The sequence below is a fragment of the Hemiscyllium ocellatum genome, chromosome 35, assembly GCF_020745735.1.
Source record: "Hemiscyllium ocellatum isolate sHemOce1 chromosome 35, sHemOce1.pat.X.cur, whole genome shotgun sequence".
Taxonomy (NCBI): Eukaryota; Metazoa; Chordata; class Chondrichthyes; order Orectolobiformes; family Hemiscylliidae; genus Hemiscyllium; species Hemiscyllium ocellatum.
The window spans coordinates 23124685-23145189 of NC_083435.1; the positions used below are offsets into that span (position 1 = coordinate 23124685).

The 20505-nt window shown below is 48.4% G+C and overlaps 1 protein-coding gene across 1 annotated transcript in view; it reads right to left on the minus strand.

The window, feature by feature from the left end:
• The window catches only part of gnl1 (guanine nucleotide binding protein-like 1), a 58453-nt gene that overhangs the window by 30135 nt on the left and 7813 nt on the right, over window positions 1-20505 (minus strand). The window contains exons 2-3 of the mRNA XM_060850368.1: window positions 3218-3386; window positions 1590-1726 (exon numbers count right to left, since the gene is read on the minus strand). Of these exons, the coding sequence (XP_060706351.1) occupies window positions 1590-1726; window positions 3218-3386 (306 nt within the window). The remainder of the gene's footprint in view (window positions 1-1589; window positions 1727-3217; window positions 3387-20505) is intronic.

Here is a 20505-nt window from a genome sequence, read left to right on the forward strand (position 1 = left end):
GTGTAAAGAACCTACCTCTGACATTTCCCCAGAACCTTCCTCCAATGCAGTGGAAGGTGGTTTGGTAACCAGAGGAGACAAACTTAAGATTCTTTGAGTAAAGGAAGCATCAGAGGGCAAGATAAGAATCAATTTAACCAAAAGTCATGATGAGCTGGAGTCCGAAGTTAAAATGGAACATGCTGAAGACATCCAGCAGGTTATAGCAGAGTGATGAGAGAGTGACACAGCGAGAGAGAGAGAGAGAGAGAGAGAGAGACGGACAGACACAGCGAGAGCGAGAAGAGGGGAGAGAGAGACAGAGACAGAGAGCAGGAGAGGAATAAAGTTTCTACTCTTTGAAACTGAAAGTCAAACTCCCTCAACACAGGGTTAGGTACAGAATAAAGCTTCCTCCACACTGGATCCATCAAATACTCACAGGACACAGCACAGGGTTAGATTCACAGTAAAGCTCACTCTACTCTTTTAAACTAAAAGTAAAGCATCTGCATCCTTCCATCAGGGTTTTGAAAAAGTTGGAGGTAATAGGTCTGCAGCAAGGTGTGGGTACAGGGTCAAAGACAACAAGGAAAATCTGCAACAGGATGAATGACTGAAGAATTAGTCCTCCAGCGCCAAAGAGAAGGGAATGGGGCAAGAAAAGCCTGACTGGAATAGGTGCGCTTTTGACAAAGTGAAAATGCTTTAAGAGACAGATAACTTTCTTCCCAGGGTCGAAGGAGATTACAGAGATAGGGAGAGGATGAGGCTGCAAAAGTATTTTAAAACAATAAGGAAAGGAATTTAAAAATTTGAGGCTTTGTAAAACTAGAAGCCAGCAATGCAGTTTGGTCAGTGAACAACACTTGAAGGATCTCCAATTTACAGAGTAGGAAAGGGTAGGACCTGCAATGCAAATGAACCAACAACAACTTTCATTTATGTGGCACCATTTATGCATAAAGCAAACAAAGAACTGCAGAGGAGCACAATGAGGCAAAACGGAAAGACTTTAAGAGGGAGTTCCAGAGATTACTACCAAAAGATCAGACTTGGCTTGGTACATAGCGCACTTACATTTGATGCAGAAGGTCCAGAGTTCAAATCCCACTCCAGAGAGTACAAAAGTTAGACCAACACTTCAGTGCAGTACCGAGTGAGTGTCGGATCCCCAGAGCAGTCAACTTTTCAATGAGACATTACACGAACTGTCCTTACGAGTGAGTGTAAGGCAAACATCCCGCTCCAGCTACTTCAGAGAGCAGGGGAGCTCACCCAGCTGATCAAGTCAATACTGAACACTCAATCAAGATTGATTTCACTAGTGAATTCTTAGGATTGGAGTACGTGTATATTGGCCGCCGCTCCTACGTTACAACAGTAACTACAATGAAGCACTTCATTGGTTTGGGAACTTGCGGGGGTGCCTCAGGGCACAACGAACAAACAAGTTCTTTCTTTTGGATGGCTGAAGGCAGAACCCTCAAAGTGGCACGGCAAGGACATTAAACTTAAGGCTGCCTGACGAAAGCCAGCAGAGAATGTTCCAGAAATTGCCTGCAATGCCAACCCAGAAACACACCACAACCGAGCACTTCACCACTCACCAGAGCCTGGCTTGTAAATGTCGACGATGTCCACTTCCAGTTCAGTTTCTGGAATGAGCTCCACGATTTTCTCCTGCACGACCTTCTTCCTCCGCTCTATCTCCTCTCGGCTTTCCTTTTCCAAGTGCAGCCGGAACCTGAGAGACGCAAAACGTGAAAAAGGAGAAAGCAAAAAAACAAGGACCTCAGCCGCGAGCAGCCTTCCCTTCTCTTTACTGAGATTCTGCTGAAGGTAAGGTAGGCAGGCTGCACTTGGTGCAGAGTAACGGGGTGGGAGGGTGATGTTGAGGAGTACGTGGGTGGCTCTGGGAGGGAGGGAGGGAGAGGAAGCAGGTTCCTGATTCATCGCAGGGTTCTGTGGCATTCCCATTCAAACCGGTTTATTAAAAAAATACAGAATGTCACAACAAGGAATGCACCGGGACAGAGGCAATGGAAAGAGAAGAGCAGAAGTTGCAGCAACATTTCCCTTGCTTACATTCTTCCCTCAACACCAAACACCGAGCCAACTCTTACACCACAATTGGCACAGGCTGGTCTGCACAAGAACAACCTGTGTACAATCATACAACACAGCTGGGGGCTTTTAAGACCACCGTGCCTGGTCTTTGAAAAATTAGTTCCACTGCGTCTCCTTCAAATATTTACGTAATTTCTCTCTGCGAAGTATCGTCCCAATCTGCTTCTGTCACCTTTTCAGACAGTATATTTCAGACCATCAAAACTCTCAACATCAACATTTCCTATTGCCAACCCCTGCACCAACTCTTTGGTTAAGCTGCATCCTATGGTTACTGAAACAACTTCTCCTAGTTCAGTCTATCAAAGCCCTTCGAAGCGGACGTTAGGTTAATAATGAATTAATGATGAAGGGCTTATGCCCAAAACGTGGACTCTCCTGCTCCTCGGCTGCTGCCTGATTGGCTGTGCTTTTCCAGCGCCACACTCTGATGATTAATAACGAGTTGCGTAATTCCTCCCTGATCAAACATTTTTTGACTGAATGCTATACTCCAGCACAGGTTCCAAGTTCACTCCTGGGAGCTTCCATGCAAGGTCACAGCCTCTTATCAGTGACTGCACAGGAGGGTGGAGTTGGGGTTACACCTTCCCTTCAGCAGATGTGAACAGTTATGATCCAGTCAGGATCAATAGGGTTGTGGAAAGAATGGTGAGCACCAAGTTTAATACTATACTGGTGCAAAAAGTGCCGAGCATTAAATCACACAGAATCCATGAGAAACACTCAGCAAATCAGTGAAGAGAGAGATAATATTTTGGGACAATGGGCATTGCCTGCAATCAGTGAATCTGAAACGGTAACTGTTCCTTTCTTGCCACAGATGCTGCCTATTCTGTACAGTGCCTACTTTCTATATTTTATTAAGGAAACAGAATGACATGTCGGTAGAGAGAGCGAGAAAGTGGGAGGCGTTAAATCTCAGCGTGGGTCAAATGTTGTGAATGGATTGCCAAATTAATGATATTTCCAGGCTCAACTGACTGCATTTCTGTAGCTCTGACATACTAAGCATTAGGGTTTCTGGGAAAACATTTCACTGAAGTCCAAATACCACCCCGAACAAGAGTGAGTCAAGTGCCCATCGCTCCGACCCCCGCACCCTCACCTGTTTGGATCATATCCCTGCTCTCCCGATTTCCACACAGCCGGCTGCTGGTTGATCTTGCGCACTTGTAAGGTGAAGGATTCACTGTCCGAGGTATCCGTCTGCTCCTCATGACGGTCATGGCTCCCGCTCCGGCTGTGAGAGCTCGACCTCACGCCGTCCGTGAAACCTGAAACAGATGGCCCTGGGTGTCATCGCTTTGTCACCATACATGCTCACAGTGTCATCAGAATACCCCGATTCAATGGGGGAAACCAAGCTACGCTTTCAACTCTCCACTAAACAGTGCATTTACAGAATTTCAAGATTACGTCAACACAGGAGACCACTTGACCCATCAGGTCTGCGCTGACTTTCTCAAGTGAGTGATCCATTTACTGCCGTTATTCAACCTTCACCCCGTTCGTTCTCCCCTTTTGAGATAACAATCTAACCCATTTGACTGCATTAACTTAACACGCCTTTACCACACTCTCAGCAGCGCTGTCCACAAAACTAATTACTCACTTGGTTAAAACGGTTTTTTCTCTCATATCACTTTTGCTTGATTTGGCAATCATTTCAAACCTGAGCTCTCAAATTCTCAACAGCTGACACCATTTACCCTGTCTCGACCTTAAAAGCCTCTGAATGGGAGTACTGTCAGACAAGAAAGAGGCCAAGCCACATGTGCACGAGACCAGAAGGATTTTGTTCTTTAATTTGTGGCTAGGCCACACTGGTATGGGTCTGCAGGCATATGTACGTCAGACCAGGTAAAGGTAGACTTCCTTCTCTAAAGGGTACCAAATGGTGTTCACATAGTCACTAGTAGCTTTTTAATATGAGATTTTTATTAAATTCATATTTTGACATCTGTCACAGTGGGATTTGAACTCTGGATCGTTAACCTGGGATTCTTGATTAATTGCCCAGTGACATTACCACAGTGCTACCGCATCCCCTTTGTAAGAGAGTAACGTGAGGCAATAGATTATATATTTAATATTATGGTCTGTACCCTGGATAGTCACTCGCCCATGCTGGTGTGTAATAGTTTATATTAGGCAATGAGTTTTTCACACTGTACATTATGATCAGTATTCCCCAACACTGGATTACTCACTCTCTCACTGCATATTAATGCGATATCCCTGAAGAAGGGTAGATGGGTACAGGATTGGAGTACTGTAGAATATATAATGCCATGGAGTGTAGTGTATGGGAGACAGTTAGCAGCTCAGGCACACAGTTTGCTAAGATATGTCCTCACAAGGAAACAGTGCCGTTCAGGTAGTTGAACTGCATGACCGTAACAGGGAACAATGAGCAGTTAACCGAAGGAGCAGCTGTTACATGTTTTGAGTAATCAAAACCTGCACCCCATTCAAAGTGACTAACAGCAACCCAACTTTGTTCAATACCATCACATCAGTTGAATGACACTGATTTTTTTACTATAAACTCAGTGTTCTGTGATCCTGACGAACGAGCAGCCCTCTGGACGCTAGTGCTTCCAAGTAAACCTGTTGGACTATAACCTGGCGCTGTGTGATTTTTTTTAAACTTTGTCCACCCCAGTCCAACACTGTCACCTCCACAGCTTGGGCAAGGAGGACAGTGCTGTATGACCCCCTTGATCACAGGTTACTAGCATTTACATACAGCCAGCAGTTACTTAGTGCTCAGAGACTATCTGCATGGCTTGAGATGGTCACGCAAGCATTAATCAAAAGGGAAGGCTTGGGTGCTAGCAGCGGATGGTGGGACAGATAAACCCTGAAGATAGCACAGAAATGGTATTTCCTGTTGAAACTACAGGACTCAGCACCTTGCCATAAAATAAGCTGCACCCTGTTTTTGCAGTAAATGACTGACATATAATTTAGTTCACACCGATGTTGCATGTAAATATTGTATTACAAATATGTTGTCTTCAGTTTATAAACAGCAGGGTGTCTTGAAGCTGGACTCTCAGGCCTGAGGTGTTGGTGCAAGTTTGAATAAAGACTGTCTTGTTATGACCCACTCAGACTGAAGACTCAATTTGTCCAAACCCCGCCAACAATTCCCAAGCAGATCACTCACTCTCACTGTACATTATGACCAAAATTCCCCATCAGGGGTCACTCGCTCTCATTTACATGAGGGTTCAATATTCCCCATTAGTGAGTGGATCACTCACTCCTGACATCCATAATCATGAAGTACTCTGAGAGGCCAGTCATGGCCCACATCAACTCTGGTCTCCCAGCCTGCCTCGATTCCCGGTAATTCCCCTACTGACATAACAGGTCCACAGCAGATGTCATTTCACTCGGCCTACACTCATCCCTAGAACATCTGAACAACAACGACAGCGACGTAAGACTCCTGCTCACTGACTACAGCTCTGCCTTCACCATCATTACCCTCTCCAGACTGACATCAAAACTTGGTCCTCTGCACCTGGATCCTCCGCTTCCTGACCCACAAACCGTAATCAACGAAGACAGACAACTGCACCACCCTGTACACACCCGCTCTCAACACCTACACACTCTGTACAACTGTGGGGCCAAATTCCAAACAGACATCATCTACAAGTTTGCTGACGACATCACTGTGGTAGGACAGGTATCAAACAATAATGACTCGGAATACAGAAAGGAGGTAGAGGACATGGTGATGTGGTGCAATGATAGCTACCTCTCTCTGAGCATCAGCAAAACTAACGAACTAAGCACTGACTTCAGAAAGAGAGGAGAAGGATACACCTCAATCTACATCAACAGATGGGAGGGTGAGGGGGTTGAGAGCATCAAGTTCCTAGGAGTGATGATTACTGACAATCTGTCCTGGATTTACCACGTAGATGCAACGGTCAAGGAGGCACAACAACGCCTCAATTTTCCCTCACGCTGCTCAGGAAATTCGGCATGTCCTGAAGAACCCTCACCAACTTTAACAGATGCACCAGAGATGAGTGGATCACTCACTTGCACTCTCTTATGGTCAGTATTGTCCCATCAGTGAGTGGATCACTCACTCTCACTGTGTTATGGTCAGTATTGCCCCGTCAGTGAGTGGATCACTCACTCTCACTCTCTTATGGTCAGTATTGTCCCATCAGTGAGTGGATCACTCACTCTCACTGTGTTATGGTCAGTATTGCCCCGTCAGTGAGTGGATCACTCACTCTCACTCTTATGGTCAGTATCGTCCCATCAGTGAGTGGATCACTCACTCTCACTGTGTTGTGGTCAGTATTGCCCCGTCAGTGAGTGGATCACTCACCCTCACTGTGTTATGGTCAGTATTGTCCCGTCAGTGAGTGGATCACTCACTCTCACTGTGTTATGGTCAGTATCGCCCCGTCAGTGAGTGGATCACTCACTCTCACTCTGTTATGGTCAGTATCCCCGTCAGTGAGTGGATCACTCACTCTCACTCTGTTATGGTCGGTACTGCCCTGTCAGTGAGTGGATCACTCACTCTCACTCTTTTATGGTCAGTATTGACTCGTCAGTGAGTGGATCGCTCACTCTCAATGTGTTATGGTCAGTATTGCCCTGTCAGTGAGTGGATCACTCACTCTCACTGTATTATGGCCAGTATTGTCCCGTCAGTAAGTGGATCACTCACTCTCACTGTGTTATGGTCAGTATCGTCCCGTCAGTGAGTGGATCACTCACTCTCACTATGTTATGGTCAGTATTGTCCCGTCAGTGAGTGAATCACTCACTCTCACTGTGTTATGGTCAGTATCGCCCTGTCAGTGAGTGGATCAATCACTCTCACTCTGTTATGGTCAGTATCGCCCTGTCAGTGAGTGGATCAATCACTCTCACTCTGTTATGGTCAGTATCGCCCTGTCATTGAGTGGATCACTCACTCTCACTCTGTTATGGTCAGTATTGTCCCGTCAGTGAGTGGATCACTCACTCTCACTGTGTTATGGTCAGTACTGTCCTGTCAGTGAGTGGATCACTCACTCTCACTGTGTTATGGTCAGTATTGACTCGTCAGTGAGTGGATCACTCACTCTGTTATGGTCGGTTATGCCCCGTCAGTGAGTGGATCACTCACTCTGTTATGGTCGGTATGCCCTGTCAGTGAGTGGATCACTCACTCTCACTGTGTTATGGTCAGTATTGCCCTGTCAGTGAGTGGATCACTCACTCTCACTCTGTTATGGTCAGTTTTGCCCCGCCAGTGAGTGGATCACTCACTCTCACTCTGTTATGGTCAGTTTTGCCAAGTCAGTGAGTGGATCACTCACTCTCACTGTGTTATGGGCAGTATTGACTCGTCAGTGAGTGGATCACTCACTCTGTTATGGTCGGTTATGCCCCGTCAGTGAGTGGATCGCTCACTCTCACTGTGTTATGGTCAGTATTGCCCGGTCAGTATTGCCCAGTCAGTGAGTGGATCACTCACTCTCACTGTGTTATGGTCAGTATGGCCCCGTCAGTTAGTAGATCGCTCACTCTCACTCTGTTACGGTCAGTAGCGTCCCGTCAGTGAGTGGATCACTCACTCTCATTGTGTTATGGTCAGTATTGCCCTGTCAGTGAGTGGATCACTCACTCACACTCTGTTGTGGTCAGTATTGCCCTGTCAGTGAGTGGATCACTCACTCTCACTCTGTTGTGGTCAGTATTGCCCCGTCAGTGAGTGGATCACTCACTCTCACTCTGTTGTGGTCAGTATTGCCCCGTCAGTGAGTGGATCACTCACTCTCACTCTTATGGTCAGTATTGTCCCATCAGTGAGTGGATCACTCACTCTCACTGTGTTGTGGTCAGTATTGCCCCGTCAGTGAGTGGATCACTCACCCTCACTGTGTTATGGTCAGTATTGCACCGTCAGTGAGTGGATCACTCACTCTCACTGTGTTATGGTCAGTATTGCCCCACCAGTGAGTGGATCACTCACTCTCACTCTGTTATGGTCAGTATTGCCCAGTCAGTAAGTGGATCACTCACTCTCACTGTGTTATGGTCAGTATCGTCCCCATCAGTGAGTGGATCACTCACTCTCACTATGTTATGGTCAGTATTGTCCCGTCAGTGAGTGAATCACTCACTCTCACTGTGTTATGGTCAGTATTGCCCTGTCAGTGAGTGGATCAATCACTCTCACTCTGTTATGGTCAGTATTGCCCTGTCAGTGAGTGGATCACTCACTCTCACTCTGTTATGGTCAGTATTGTCCCGTCAGTGAGTGGATCACTCACTCTCACTCTGTTATGGTCAGTACTGTCCTGTCAGTGAGTGGATCACTCACTCTCACTCTGTTATGGTCAGTTTTGCCCCGCCAGTTAGTGGATCACTCACTCTCGCTCTGTTATGGTCAGTATTGCCAAGTCAGTGAGTGGATCACTCACTCTCACTGTGTTATGATCAGTATTGACTCGTCAGTGAGTGGATCACTCACTCTGTTATGGTCGGTTATGCCCCGTCAGTGAGTGGATCACTCACTCTCACTCTGTTATAGTCGGTATGCCCTGTCAGTGAGTGGATCACTCACTCTCACTGTGTTATAGTCAGTATTGCCCTGTCAGTGAGTGGATCACTCACTCTCACTCTGTTATGGTCAGTTTTGCCCCGCCAGTGAGTGGATCACTCACTCTCACTCTGTTATGGTCGGTTATGCGCTGTCAGTGAGTGGATCGCTCACTCTCAGTGTTATGGTCAGTATCGCCCCGTCAGTGAGTGGATCACTCACTCTCACTCTGTTATGGTCAGTATCGCCCCGTCAGTGAGTGGATCACTCACTCTCACTCTGTTGTGGTCAGTATCGCCCCGTCAGTGAGTGGATCACTCACTCTCACTGTGTTATGGTCAGTATCTCCCCGTCAGTGAGTGGATCACTCACTCTCACTGTGTTATGGTCAGTATTGCCCCGTCAGTGAGTGGATCAGTCACTCTCACTCTGTTATGGTCCGTATTGCCCCGTCAGTGAGTGGATCACTCACTCTCACTCTGTTATGGTCAGTATTGACTTGTCAGCGAATGGATCACTCACTCTGTTATGGTCGGTTATGCCCCGTCAGTGAGTGGATCACTCACTCTCACTGTGTTATGGTCAGTATTGCACCGTCAGTGAGTGGATCACTCACTCTCACTCTGTTATGGTCCGTATTGCCCCGTCAGTGAGTGGATCACTCACTCTCACTCTTATGGTCAGTATTGACTCGTCAGTGAATGGATCACTCACTCTCACTCTGTTATGGCCGGTTATGCCCTGTCAGTGAGTGGATCACTCACTCTCACTGTGTTATGGTCAGTATTGCACCGTCAGTGAGTGGATCAGTCACTCTCACTCTGTTATGGTCGGTTATGCCCCGTCAGTGAGTGGATCACTCACCCTCACTCTGTTATGGTCAGTATCGTCCAGTCAGTGATTGGATTACTCACTCTCATTCTGTTATGGTCAGTAGCGTCCCGTCAGTGAGTGGATCACCCACTCTCACTGTGTTATGGTCAGTATCGCCCCGTCAGTGAGTGGATCACTCACTCTCACCTGTTATGGTCAGTATCGCCCTGTCAGTGAGTGGATCACTCACTCTCACTCTGTTGTGGTCAGTATCGCCCTGTCAGTGAGTGGATCACTCACTCTCACTCTGTTGTGGTCAGTATCGCCCCGTCAGTGAGTGGATCACTCACTCTGTTATGGTCGGTTATGCCCCGTCAGTGAGTGGATCACTCACTCTCACTCTATTATGGTTTCGCCCTGTCAGGGAGTGGATCACTCACTCTCACTATGTTGTGGTCAGTATTGCTCCGTCAGGGAGTGGATCACTCACTCTCACTGTGTTATGTTCAGTATTGTCCTGTCAGTGAGTGGATCACTCACTCTCACTGTGTTATGGTCGGTATTGCCCTGCCAGTCAGTGGATCACTCACTCTGTAATGGTCGGTTATGCCCCTTCAGTGAGTGGATCACTCACTCTCATTCTGTTATGGTCGGTTATGCCCTGTCAGTGAGTGGATCACTCACTCTCACTCTGTTATGGTCAGTATTGCCCTGTAAGTGAGTGGATCATTCACCCTCACTCTGTTATGGTCAGTATTGCCCTGTCAGTGAGTGGATCACTCACTCACACTCTGTTGTGGTCAGTATTGCCCTGTCAGTGAGTGGATCACTCACTCTCACTCTGTTGTGGTCAGTATTGCCCCGTCAGTGAGTGGATCACTCACTCTCACTCTGTTGTGGTCAGTATTGCCCCGTCAGTGAGTGGATCACTCACTCTCACTCTTATGGTCAGTATTGTCCCATCAGTGAGTGGATCACTCACTCTCACTGTGTTGTGGTCAGTATTGCCCCGTCAGTGAGTGGATCACTCACCCTCACTGTGTTATGGTCAGTATTGCACCGTCAGTGAGTGGATCACTCACTCTCACTGTGTTATGGTCAGTATTGCCCCACCAGTGAGTGGATCACTCACTCTCACTCTGTTATGGTCAGTATTGCCCAGTCAGTAAGTGGATCACTCACTCTCACTGTGTTATGGTCAGTATCATCCCCATCAGTGAGTGGATCACTCACTCTCACTATGTTATGGTCAGTATTGTCCCGTCAGTGAGTGAATCACTCACTCTCACTGTGTTATGGTCAGTATTGCCCTGTCAGTGAGTGGATCAATCACTCTCACTCTGTTATGGTCAGTATTGCCCTGTCAGTGAGTGGATCACTCACTCTCACTCTGTTATGGTCAGTATTGTCCCGTCAGTGAGTGGATCACTCACTCTCACTCTGTTATGGTCAGTACTGTCCTGTCAGTGAGTGGATCACTCACTCTCACTCTGTTATGGTCAGTTTTGCCCCGCCAGTTAGTGGATCACTCACTCTCGCTCTGTTATGGTCAGTATTGCCAAGTCAGTGAGTGGATCACTCACTCTCACTGTGTTATGATCAGTATTGACTCGCCAGTGAGTGGATCACTCACTCTGTTATGGTCGGTTATGCCCCGTCAGTGAGTGGATCACTCACTCTCACTCTGTTATAGTCAGTATGCCCTGTCAGTGAGTGGATCACTCACTCTCACTCTGTTATGGTCAGTTTTGCCCCGCCAGTGAGTGGATCACTCACTCTCACTCTGTTATGGTCGGTTATGCGCTGTCAGTGAGTGGATCGCTCACTCTCAGTGTTATGGTCAGTATCGCCCCGTCAGTGAGTGGATCACTCACTCTCACTGTGTTATGGTCAGTATTGCCCCGTCAGTGAGTGGATCAGTCACTCTCACTCTGTTATGGTCCGTATTGCCCCGTCAGTGAGTGGATCACTCACTCTCACTCTGTTATGGTCAGTATTGACTTGTCAGCGAATGGATCACTCACTCTGTTATGGTCGGTTATGCCCCGTCAGTGAGTGGATCACTCACTCTCACTGTGTTATGGTCAGTATTGCACCGTCAGTGAGTGGATCACTCACTCTCACTCTGTTATGGTCCGTATTGCCCCGTCAGTGAGTGGATCACTCACTCTCACTCTTATGGTCAGTATTGACTCGTCAGTGAATGGATCACTCACTCTCACTCTGTTATGGCCGGTTATGCCCTGTCAGTGAGTGGATCACTCACTCTCACTGTGTTATGGTCAGTATTGCACCGTCAGTGAGTGGATCAGTCACTCTCACTCTGTTATGGTCGGTTATGCCCCGTCAGTGAGTGGATCACTCACCCTCACTCTGTTATGGTCAGTATCGTCCAGTCAGTGATTGGATTACTCACTCTCATTCTGTTATGGTCAGTAGCGTCCCGTCAGTGAGTGGATCACCCACTCTCACTGTGTTATGGTCAGTATCGCCCCGTCAGTGAGTGGATCACTCACTCTCACCTGTTATGGTCAGTATCGCCCTGTCAGTGAGTGGATCACTCACTCTCACTCTGTTGTGGTCAGTATCGCCCTGTCAGTGAGTGGATCACTCACTCTCACTCTGTTGTGGTCAGTATCGCCCCGTCAGTGAGTGGATCACTCACTCTGTTATGGTCGGTTATGCCCCGTCAGTGAGTGGATCACTCACTCTCACTCTATTATGGTTTCGCCCTGTCAGGGAGTGGATCACTCACTCTCACTATGTTGTGGTCAGTATTGCTCCGTCAGGGAGTGGATCACTCACTCTCACTGTGTTATGTTCAGTATTGTCCTGTCAGTGAGTGGATCACTCACTCTCACTGTGTTATGGTCGGTATTGCCCTGCCAGTCAGTGGATCACTCACTCTGTAATGGTCGGTTATGCCCCTTCAGTGAGTGGATCACTCACTCTCATTCTGTTATGGTCGGTTATGCCCTGTCAGTGAGTGGATCACTCACTCTCACTCTGTTATGGTCAGTATTGCCCTGTAAGTGAGTGGATCATTCACCCTCACTCTGTTATGGTCAGTATTGCCCTGTAAGTGAGTGGATCATTCACCCTCACTCTGTTATGGTCGGTTATGCACTGTCAGTGAGTGGATCGCTCACTCTCACTGTGTTATGGTCAGTATTGCCCAGTCAGTGAGTGGATCATTCACCCTCACTCTGTTATGGTCGGTTATGCCCCGTCAGTGAGTGGATCACTCACTCTCACTCTGTTATGGTCAGTATCGCTCCGTCAGTAAGTGGATCACTCACTCTCACTGTGTTATGGTCAGTATTGTCCCGTCAGTGAGTGGATCACTCACTCTGTTATGGTCGGTTATGCCCTGTCAGTGAGTGGATCGCTCACTCTCACTGCGTTATGGTCGGGTATGCCCTGTCAGTGAGTGGATCGCTCACTCTCACTGTGTTATGGTCAGTATTGACTCGTCAGTGAGTGGATCGCTCACTCTCACTCTGTTGTGGTCAGTATCGCCACGTCAGTGAGGGAATCACTCATTCTCACTGTGTTATGGTCAGTACCGCCCTGTCAGTGAGTGGATCAATCACTCTCACTCTGTTATGGTCAGTATTGTCCTGTCAGTGAGTGGATCACTCACTCTCACTCTGTTATGGTCAGTATTGTCCTGTCAGTGAGTGGATCACTCATTCTCACTCTGTTATGGTCAGTATTGTCCTGTCAGTGAGTGGATCCCTCACTCTGTTATGGTCGGTTATGCCCCTTCAGTGAGTGGATCACTCACTCTCACTCTGTTATGGTCGGTTTTGCCCCGCCAGTGAGTGGATCACTCACTCTCACTGTGTTATGGCCGCCATTGCCCTGTCAGTGAGTGGATCACACACTCTCACTCTGTTATGGTCAGTATCACCCCGTCAGTGAGTGGATCACACACTCTCACTCTGTTATGGTCAGTATTGACTCGTCAGTGAATGGATCACTCACTCTCACTCTGTTATGGTCGGTTATGCCCCGTCAGTGAGTGGATCACTCACTCTCACTCTGTTATGGTCGGTTATGCGCTGTCAGTGAGTGGATCGCTCACTCTCACTGTGTTATGGTCATGATTGCACCGTCAGTGAGTGGATCACTCACTCTCACTGTGTTATGATCAGTATTGCCCCGTCAGTGAGTGGATCATTCACTCTCACTGTGTAATGGTCAGTATTGCCCCGTCAGTGAGTGGATCACTCACCCTCACTCTGTTATGGTCAGTAGCGTCCCGTCAGTGACTGGATCACCCACTCCCACTGTGTTATGGTCAGTATAGCCCCGTCAGTGAGTGGATCACTCACTCTCACTCTGTTGTGGTCAGTATTGCCCTGTCAGTGAGTGGATCACTCACTCTCACTCTGTTGTGGTGAGTATTGCCCCGTCAGTGAGTGGATCACTCACTCTCACTGTGTTATGGTCAGTATCATCCCGTCAGTGAGTGGATCACTCACTCTCACTCTGTTATGGTCAGTATTGCCCTGTCAAAGAGTGGATCACTCACTCCCACTCTGTTATGGTCGGTATTGCCCTGTCAGTGAGTGGATCACTCACTCTCACTCTGTTATGGTCCGTATTGCCCATCAGTGAGGGGATCACTCACTCTCACTCTGTTATGGTCAGTATTGACTCGTCAGTGAATGGATCACTCACTCTGTTATGGTCGGTTATGCGCTGTCAGTGAGTGGATCGCTCACTCTCACTGTGTTATGGTCAGTATTGCCCCGTCAGTGAGTGGATCACTCACTCTCACTCTGTTATGGTCAGTTGTGCCCCGCCAGTGAGTGGATCACTCACTCTCACTGTGTTATGGTCAGTATTGCCCCGTCAGTAAGTGGATCACTCACTCTCACTGTGTTATGGTCAGTATCTCCCCGTCAGTGAGTGGATCACTCACTCTCACTCTGTTATGGTCAGTATCGCCCCGTCAGTAAGTGGATCACTCACTCTCACTGTGTTATGGTCAGTATCGTCCCGTCAGTGAGTGAATCACTCACTCTCACTGTGTTATGGTCAGTATTGCCCCGTCAGTGAGTGGATCACTCACTCTCACTGTGTTATGGTCAGTATTGACTCGTCAGTGAGTGGATCACTCACTCTGTTATGGTCGGTTATGCCCCGTCAGTGAGTGGATCACTCACTCTCACTCTGTTATGGTCAGTATCGCCCGGTCAGGGAGTGGATCACTCACTCTCACTATGTTGTGGTCAGTATTGTCCCGTCAGTGAGTGGATCACTCACACTCACTATGTTGTGGTCAGTATTGCTCCGTCAGAGAGTGGATCACTCACACTCACTCTGTTATGGTCGGTATTGCCCTGTCAGTCAGTGGATCACTCACTCTCACTCTGTTATGGTCAGTATCACCCCGTCAGTGATTGGATCACTCACTCTCACTCTGTTATGGTCAGTATTGACTCGTCAGTGAATGGATCACTCACTCTGTTATGGTCGGTTATGCCCCGTCAGTGAGTGGATCGCTCACTCTCACTGTGTTATGGTCATGATTGCACCGTCAGTGAGTGGATCACTCACTCTCACTGTGTTACGGTCGACATTGTCCTGTCAGAGAGTGGATCACCCACTCTCACTCTGTTATGGTCCGTATTGCCCCGTCAGTGAGTGGAACACACACTCTCACTCTGTTATGGTCAGTAGCGCCCAGTCAGTGAGTGGATCACTCACTCTCACTGTGTTATGGTCAGTATTGCACCGTGAGTGAATGGAGCACTCACTCTCACTCTGTTATGGTCGGTATCGCCCCGTCAGTGAGTGGATCGCTCACTCTCACTGTGTTGTGGTCAGTATTGCCCTGTCAGTGAGTGGATCACTCACTCTCACTCTGTTATGGTCGGTATTGCCCTGTCAGTGAGTGGATCACTCACTCTCACTCTGTTATGGTCAGTATTGCCCTGACAGTGAGTGGATCACTCACTCTCACTCTGTTATGGTCGGTATTGCCCTGGCAGTGAGTGGATCACTCACTCTCACTCTGTTATGGTCAGTATTGTCCTGTCAGTGAGTGGATCACTCACTCTCACTGTGTTATTGTCAGCATTGCCCTGTCAGTGAGTGGATCACGCACTCACACTGTGTTATGGTCAGTATTGTCCTGTCAGTGAGTGGATCACTCACTCTCACTGTGTTATGGTCAGTATTGTCCTGTCAATGAGTGGATCACTCACTCTCACTGTGTTATGGTCAGTATTGTCCCGTCAGTGAGTGGATCACTCAGTCTGTTATGGTCAGTATCGCCCCGTCAGTGAGTGGATCACTCACTCTCACTGTGTTATGGTCAGTATTGTCCCGTCAGTGAGTGGATCACTCAGTCTGTTATGGTCAGTATCGCCCCGTCAGTGAGTGGATCACACACTCTCACTGTGTTACGGCCAGTATCGCCTCGTCAGTGAGTGGATCACTCACTCACACTCTGTTATGGTCAGTATTGCCCCGTCAGTGAATGGATCACTCACTCTCACTGTGTTATGGTCAGTATCGCCCCGTCAGTGCGTGGATCACTCACTCTCACTCTGTTATGGTCAGTATTGCCCCGTCAGTGAGTGGATCACTCACTCTCACTCTGTTATGGTCAGTATCGCCCCGTCAGTGAGTGGATCACTCACTCTCACTCTGTTGTGGTCAGTATCGCCCCGTCAGTAAGTGGATCACTCACTCTCACTGTGTTATGGTCAGTATTGTCCCGTCAGTGAGTGGATCACTCACTCTCACTGTGTTATGGTCAGTATTGCCCTGTCAGTGAGTGGATCACTCACTCTCACTGTGTTATGGTCAGTATTTCCCCGTCAGTGAGTGGATCACTCACTCTCACTCTGTTATGGTCAGTATTGTCCCGTCAGTGAGTGGATCACTCACTCTCACTGTGCTATGGTCAGTATTGTCCCGTCAGTGAGTGAATCACTCACACTCACTGTGTTATGGTCAGTATTGCCCCGTCAGTGAGTGGATCACTCACTCTCACTCTGTTATGGTCAGTATCGCCCCGTCAGTGAGTGGATCACTCACTCTCACTGTGTTATGGTCAGTATTGTCCCGTCAGTGAGTGAATCACTCACACTCACTGTGTTATGGTCAGTATTGCCCCGTCAGTGAGTGGATCACTCACTCTCACTCTGTTATGGTCAGTATCGCCCCGTCAGTGAGTGGATCACTCACTCTCACTGTGTTATGGTCAGTATTGTCCCGTCAGTGAGTGGATCACTCACTCTCACTGTGTTATGGTCAGTATCGTCCCGTCAGTGAGTGGATCACTCACTCTCACTCTGTTATGGTCAGTTTTGCCCCGCCAGTGAGTGGATCGCTCACTCTCACTGTGTTATGGTCAGTATTGCCCGGTCAGTGTGTGGATCACTCACCCTCACTCTGTTATGGTCAGTATCGTCCCGTCAGTGAGTGGATCCCTCACTCTCACTCTGTTATGGTCGGTATTGCCCTGTCAGTGAGTGGATCGCTGACTCTCACTGTGTTATGGTCAGTATTGCACCGTCAGTGAGTGGATCACTCACTCTCACTGTGTTATGATCAGTAGCGTCCCGTCAGTGAGTGGATCACTCACTCTCACTGTGTTATGGTCAGTATCGCCCTGTCAGTGAGTGGATCAATCACGCTCACTCTGTTATGGTCAGTATCGTCCCGTCAGTGAGTGAATCACTCACTCTCACTGTGTTATGGTCAGTATTGCCCCATCAGTGAGTGGATCACTCACTCTCACTGTGTGATGGTCGGCATTGCCCTGTCAGTGAGTGGATCACTCACTCTCACTCTGTTATGGTCCGTATTGCCCCGTCAGTGAGTGGAACACTCACTCTCACTCTGTTATGGTCAGTATCGTCCCATCAGTGAGTGGATCACTCACTCTCACTCTGTTATGGTCAGTATTTCCCCGTCAGTGAGTGGATCACTCACTCTCACTCTGTTGTGGTCAGTATCGCCCCGTCAGTGAGTGGATCACTCACTCTCACTCTGTTGTGGTCAGTATCGCCCCGTCAGTGAGTGGATCACTCACTCTCACTCTGTTGTGGTCAGTATTGCCCCGTCAGTGAGTGGATCACTCACTCTCACTCTGTTATGGTCGGTATTGCCCTGTCAGTGAGTGAATCACTCACTCTCACTGTGTTATGGTCAGTATTGTCCTGTCAGTGAGTGAATCACTCACTCTCACTGTGTTATGGTCGGCATTGCCCTGTCAGTGAGTGGATCACCCACTCTCACTCTGTTATGGTCAGTATCGCCCCGTCAGTGAGTGGATCACTCACTCTCACTCTGTTATGGTCGGCATTGCCCTGTCAGTGAGTGGATCACCCACTCTCACTCTGTTATTGTCAGTAGCGTCCCGTCAGTGAGTGGATCACTCACTCTGTTATGGTCAGTATTGCACCGTCAGTGAGTGGATCACTCACTCTCACTCTGTTATGGTCGGTTATGCCCTGTCAGTGAGTGGATCGCTCACTCTCACTGTGTTATGGTCAGTATTGTCCCGTCAGTGAGTGGATCACTCACTCTCACTGTGTCATGGTCAGTATCGCCCCGTCAGTGAGTGGATCACTCACTCTCACTGTGTTATGGTCGGTATTCCCCTGTCAGTGAGTGGATCACTCACTCTCACTCTGTTATGGTCGGTTATGCCCTGTCAGTGAGTGGATCGCTCACTCTCACTGTGTTATGGTCAGTATTGCACCGTCAGTGAGTGGATCACTCACTCTCACTGTGTTATGATCAGTATTGTCCCGTCAGCGAGTGGATCACTCACTCTCACTAATGTTATGGTCGGTATTGCCCTGTCAGTGAGTGGATCACACACTCTCACTGTGTTATGGTCAGTAGAGTCCCGTCAGTGAGTGGATCACTCACTCTCACTGTGTTATGGTCAGTATTGCCCTGTAAGTGAGTGGATCACTCACTCTCACTCTGTTATGGTCGGTATCGTCCCGTCAGTGAGTGGATCACTCACTCTCACTGTATTATGGTCAGTATCGTCCCGTCAGTGAGTGAATCACTCACTCTCACTGTGTTATGGTCAGTATTGCCCCGTCAGTGAGTGGAACACTCACTCTCACTCTGTTATGGTCCGTATTGCCCCGTCAGTGAGTGGAACACTCACTCTCACTCTGTTATGGTCAGTATTGACTCGTCAGTGAGTGGATCACTCACTCTGTCATGGTCGGTTATGCCCCGTCAGTGAGTGGATCACTCACTCTCACTCTGTTATGGTCGGTTATGCCCTGTCAGTGAGTGGATCGCTCACTCTCACTGTGTTATGGTCAGTATTGCACCGTCAGTGAGTGGATCACTCACTCTCACTGTGTTATGATCAGTATTGTCCCATCAGTGAGTGGATCACCCACTCTCACTGTGTTATGGTCAGTATTGCGCCGACAGTGAGTGGATCACTCACTCTCACTCTGTTATGGTCAGTATCGCCCCGTCAGTGAGTGGATCACTCACTCTCACTCTGTTGTGGTCAGTATCGCCCCTTCAGTAAGTGGATCACTCTCTCTCACTCTGTTGTGGTCAGTATTGCCCTGTCAGTGAGTGGATCACTCACTCTCACTCTGTTATGGTCAGTATTGCCCTGTCAGTGAGTGGATCACCCACTCTCACTCTGTTATTGTCAGTAGCGTCCCGTCAGTGAGTGGATCACTCACTCTGTTATGGTCAGTATTGCACCGTCAGTGAGTGGATCACTCACTCTCACTGTGTCATGGTCAGTATCGCCTCGTCAGTGAGTGGATCACTCACTCTCACTGTGTTATTGTCGGTATTCCCCTGTCAGTGAGTGGATCACTCACTCTCACACTGTTATGGGCGGTATTGCCCTGTCAGTGAGTGGATCACTCACTCTCACTCTGTTATGGTCAGTATTGCCCTCTCAGCGAGTGGATCACTCACTCTCACTCTGTTATGGTCAGTATTGACTCGTCAGTGAGTGGATCGCTCACTCTCACTGTGTTATGGTCAGTATTGCACCGTCAGTGAGTGGATCACTCACTCTCACTGTGTTATGATCAGTATTGTCCCATCAGTGAGTGGATCACCCACTCTCACTGTGTTATGGTCAGTATTGCGCCGACAGTGAGTGGATCACTCACTCTCACTCTGTTGTGGTCAGTATCGCCCCTTCAGTAAGTGGATCACTCACTCTCACTCTGTTGTGGTCAGTATTGCCCTGTCAGTGAGTGGATCACTCACTCTCACTCTGTTATGGTCAGTATTGCCCTGTCAGTGAGTGGATCACCCACTCTCACTCTGTTATTGTCAGTAGCGTCCCGTCAGTGAGTGGATCACTCACTCTGTTATGGTCAGTATTGCACCGTCAGTGAGTGAATCACTCACTCTCACTGTGTTATGGTCAGTATTGCCCCGTCAGTGAGTGGATCACTCACTCTCACTGTGTGATGGTCGGCATTGCCCTGTCAGTGAGTGGATCACTCACTCTCACTGTGTTATGGTCAGTATTGTCCTGTCAGTGAGTGAATCACTCACTCTCACTGTGTTATGGTCGGCATTGCCCTGTCAGTGAGTGGATCACCCACTCTCACTCTGTTATGGTCAGTATCGCCCCGTCAGTGAGTGGATCACTCACTCTCACTCTGTTATGGTCGGCATTGCCCTGTCAGTGAGTGGATCACCCACTCTCACTCTGTTATTGTCAGTAGCGTCCCGTCAGTGAGTGGATCACTCACTCTGTTATGGTCAGTATTGCACCGTCAGTGAGTGGATCACTCACTCTCACTCTGTTATGTTCGGTTATGCCCTGTCAGTGAGTGGATCACTCACTCTCACTGTGTCATGGTCAGTATCGCCCCGTCAGTGAGTGGATCACTCACTCTCACTGTGTTATGGTCGGTATTCCCCTGTCAGTGAGTGGATCACTCACTCTCACACTGTTATGGTCGGTATTGCCCTGTCAGTGAGTGGATCACTCACTCTCACTCTGTTATGGTCAGTATTGCCCTCTC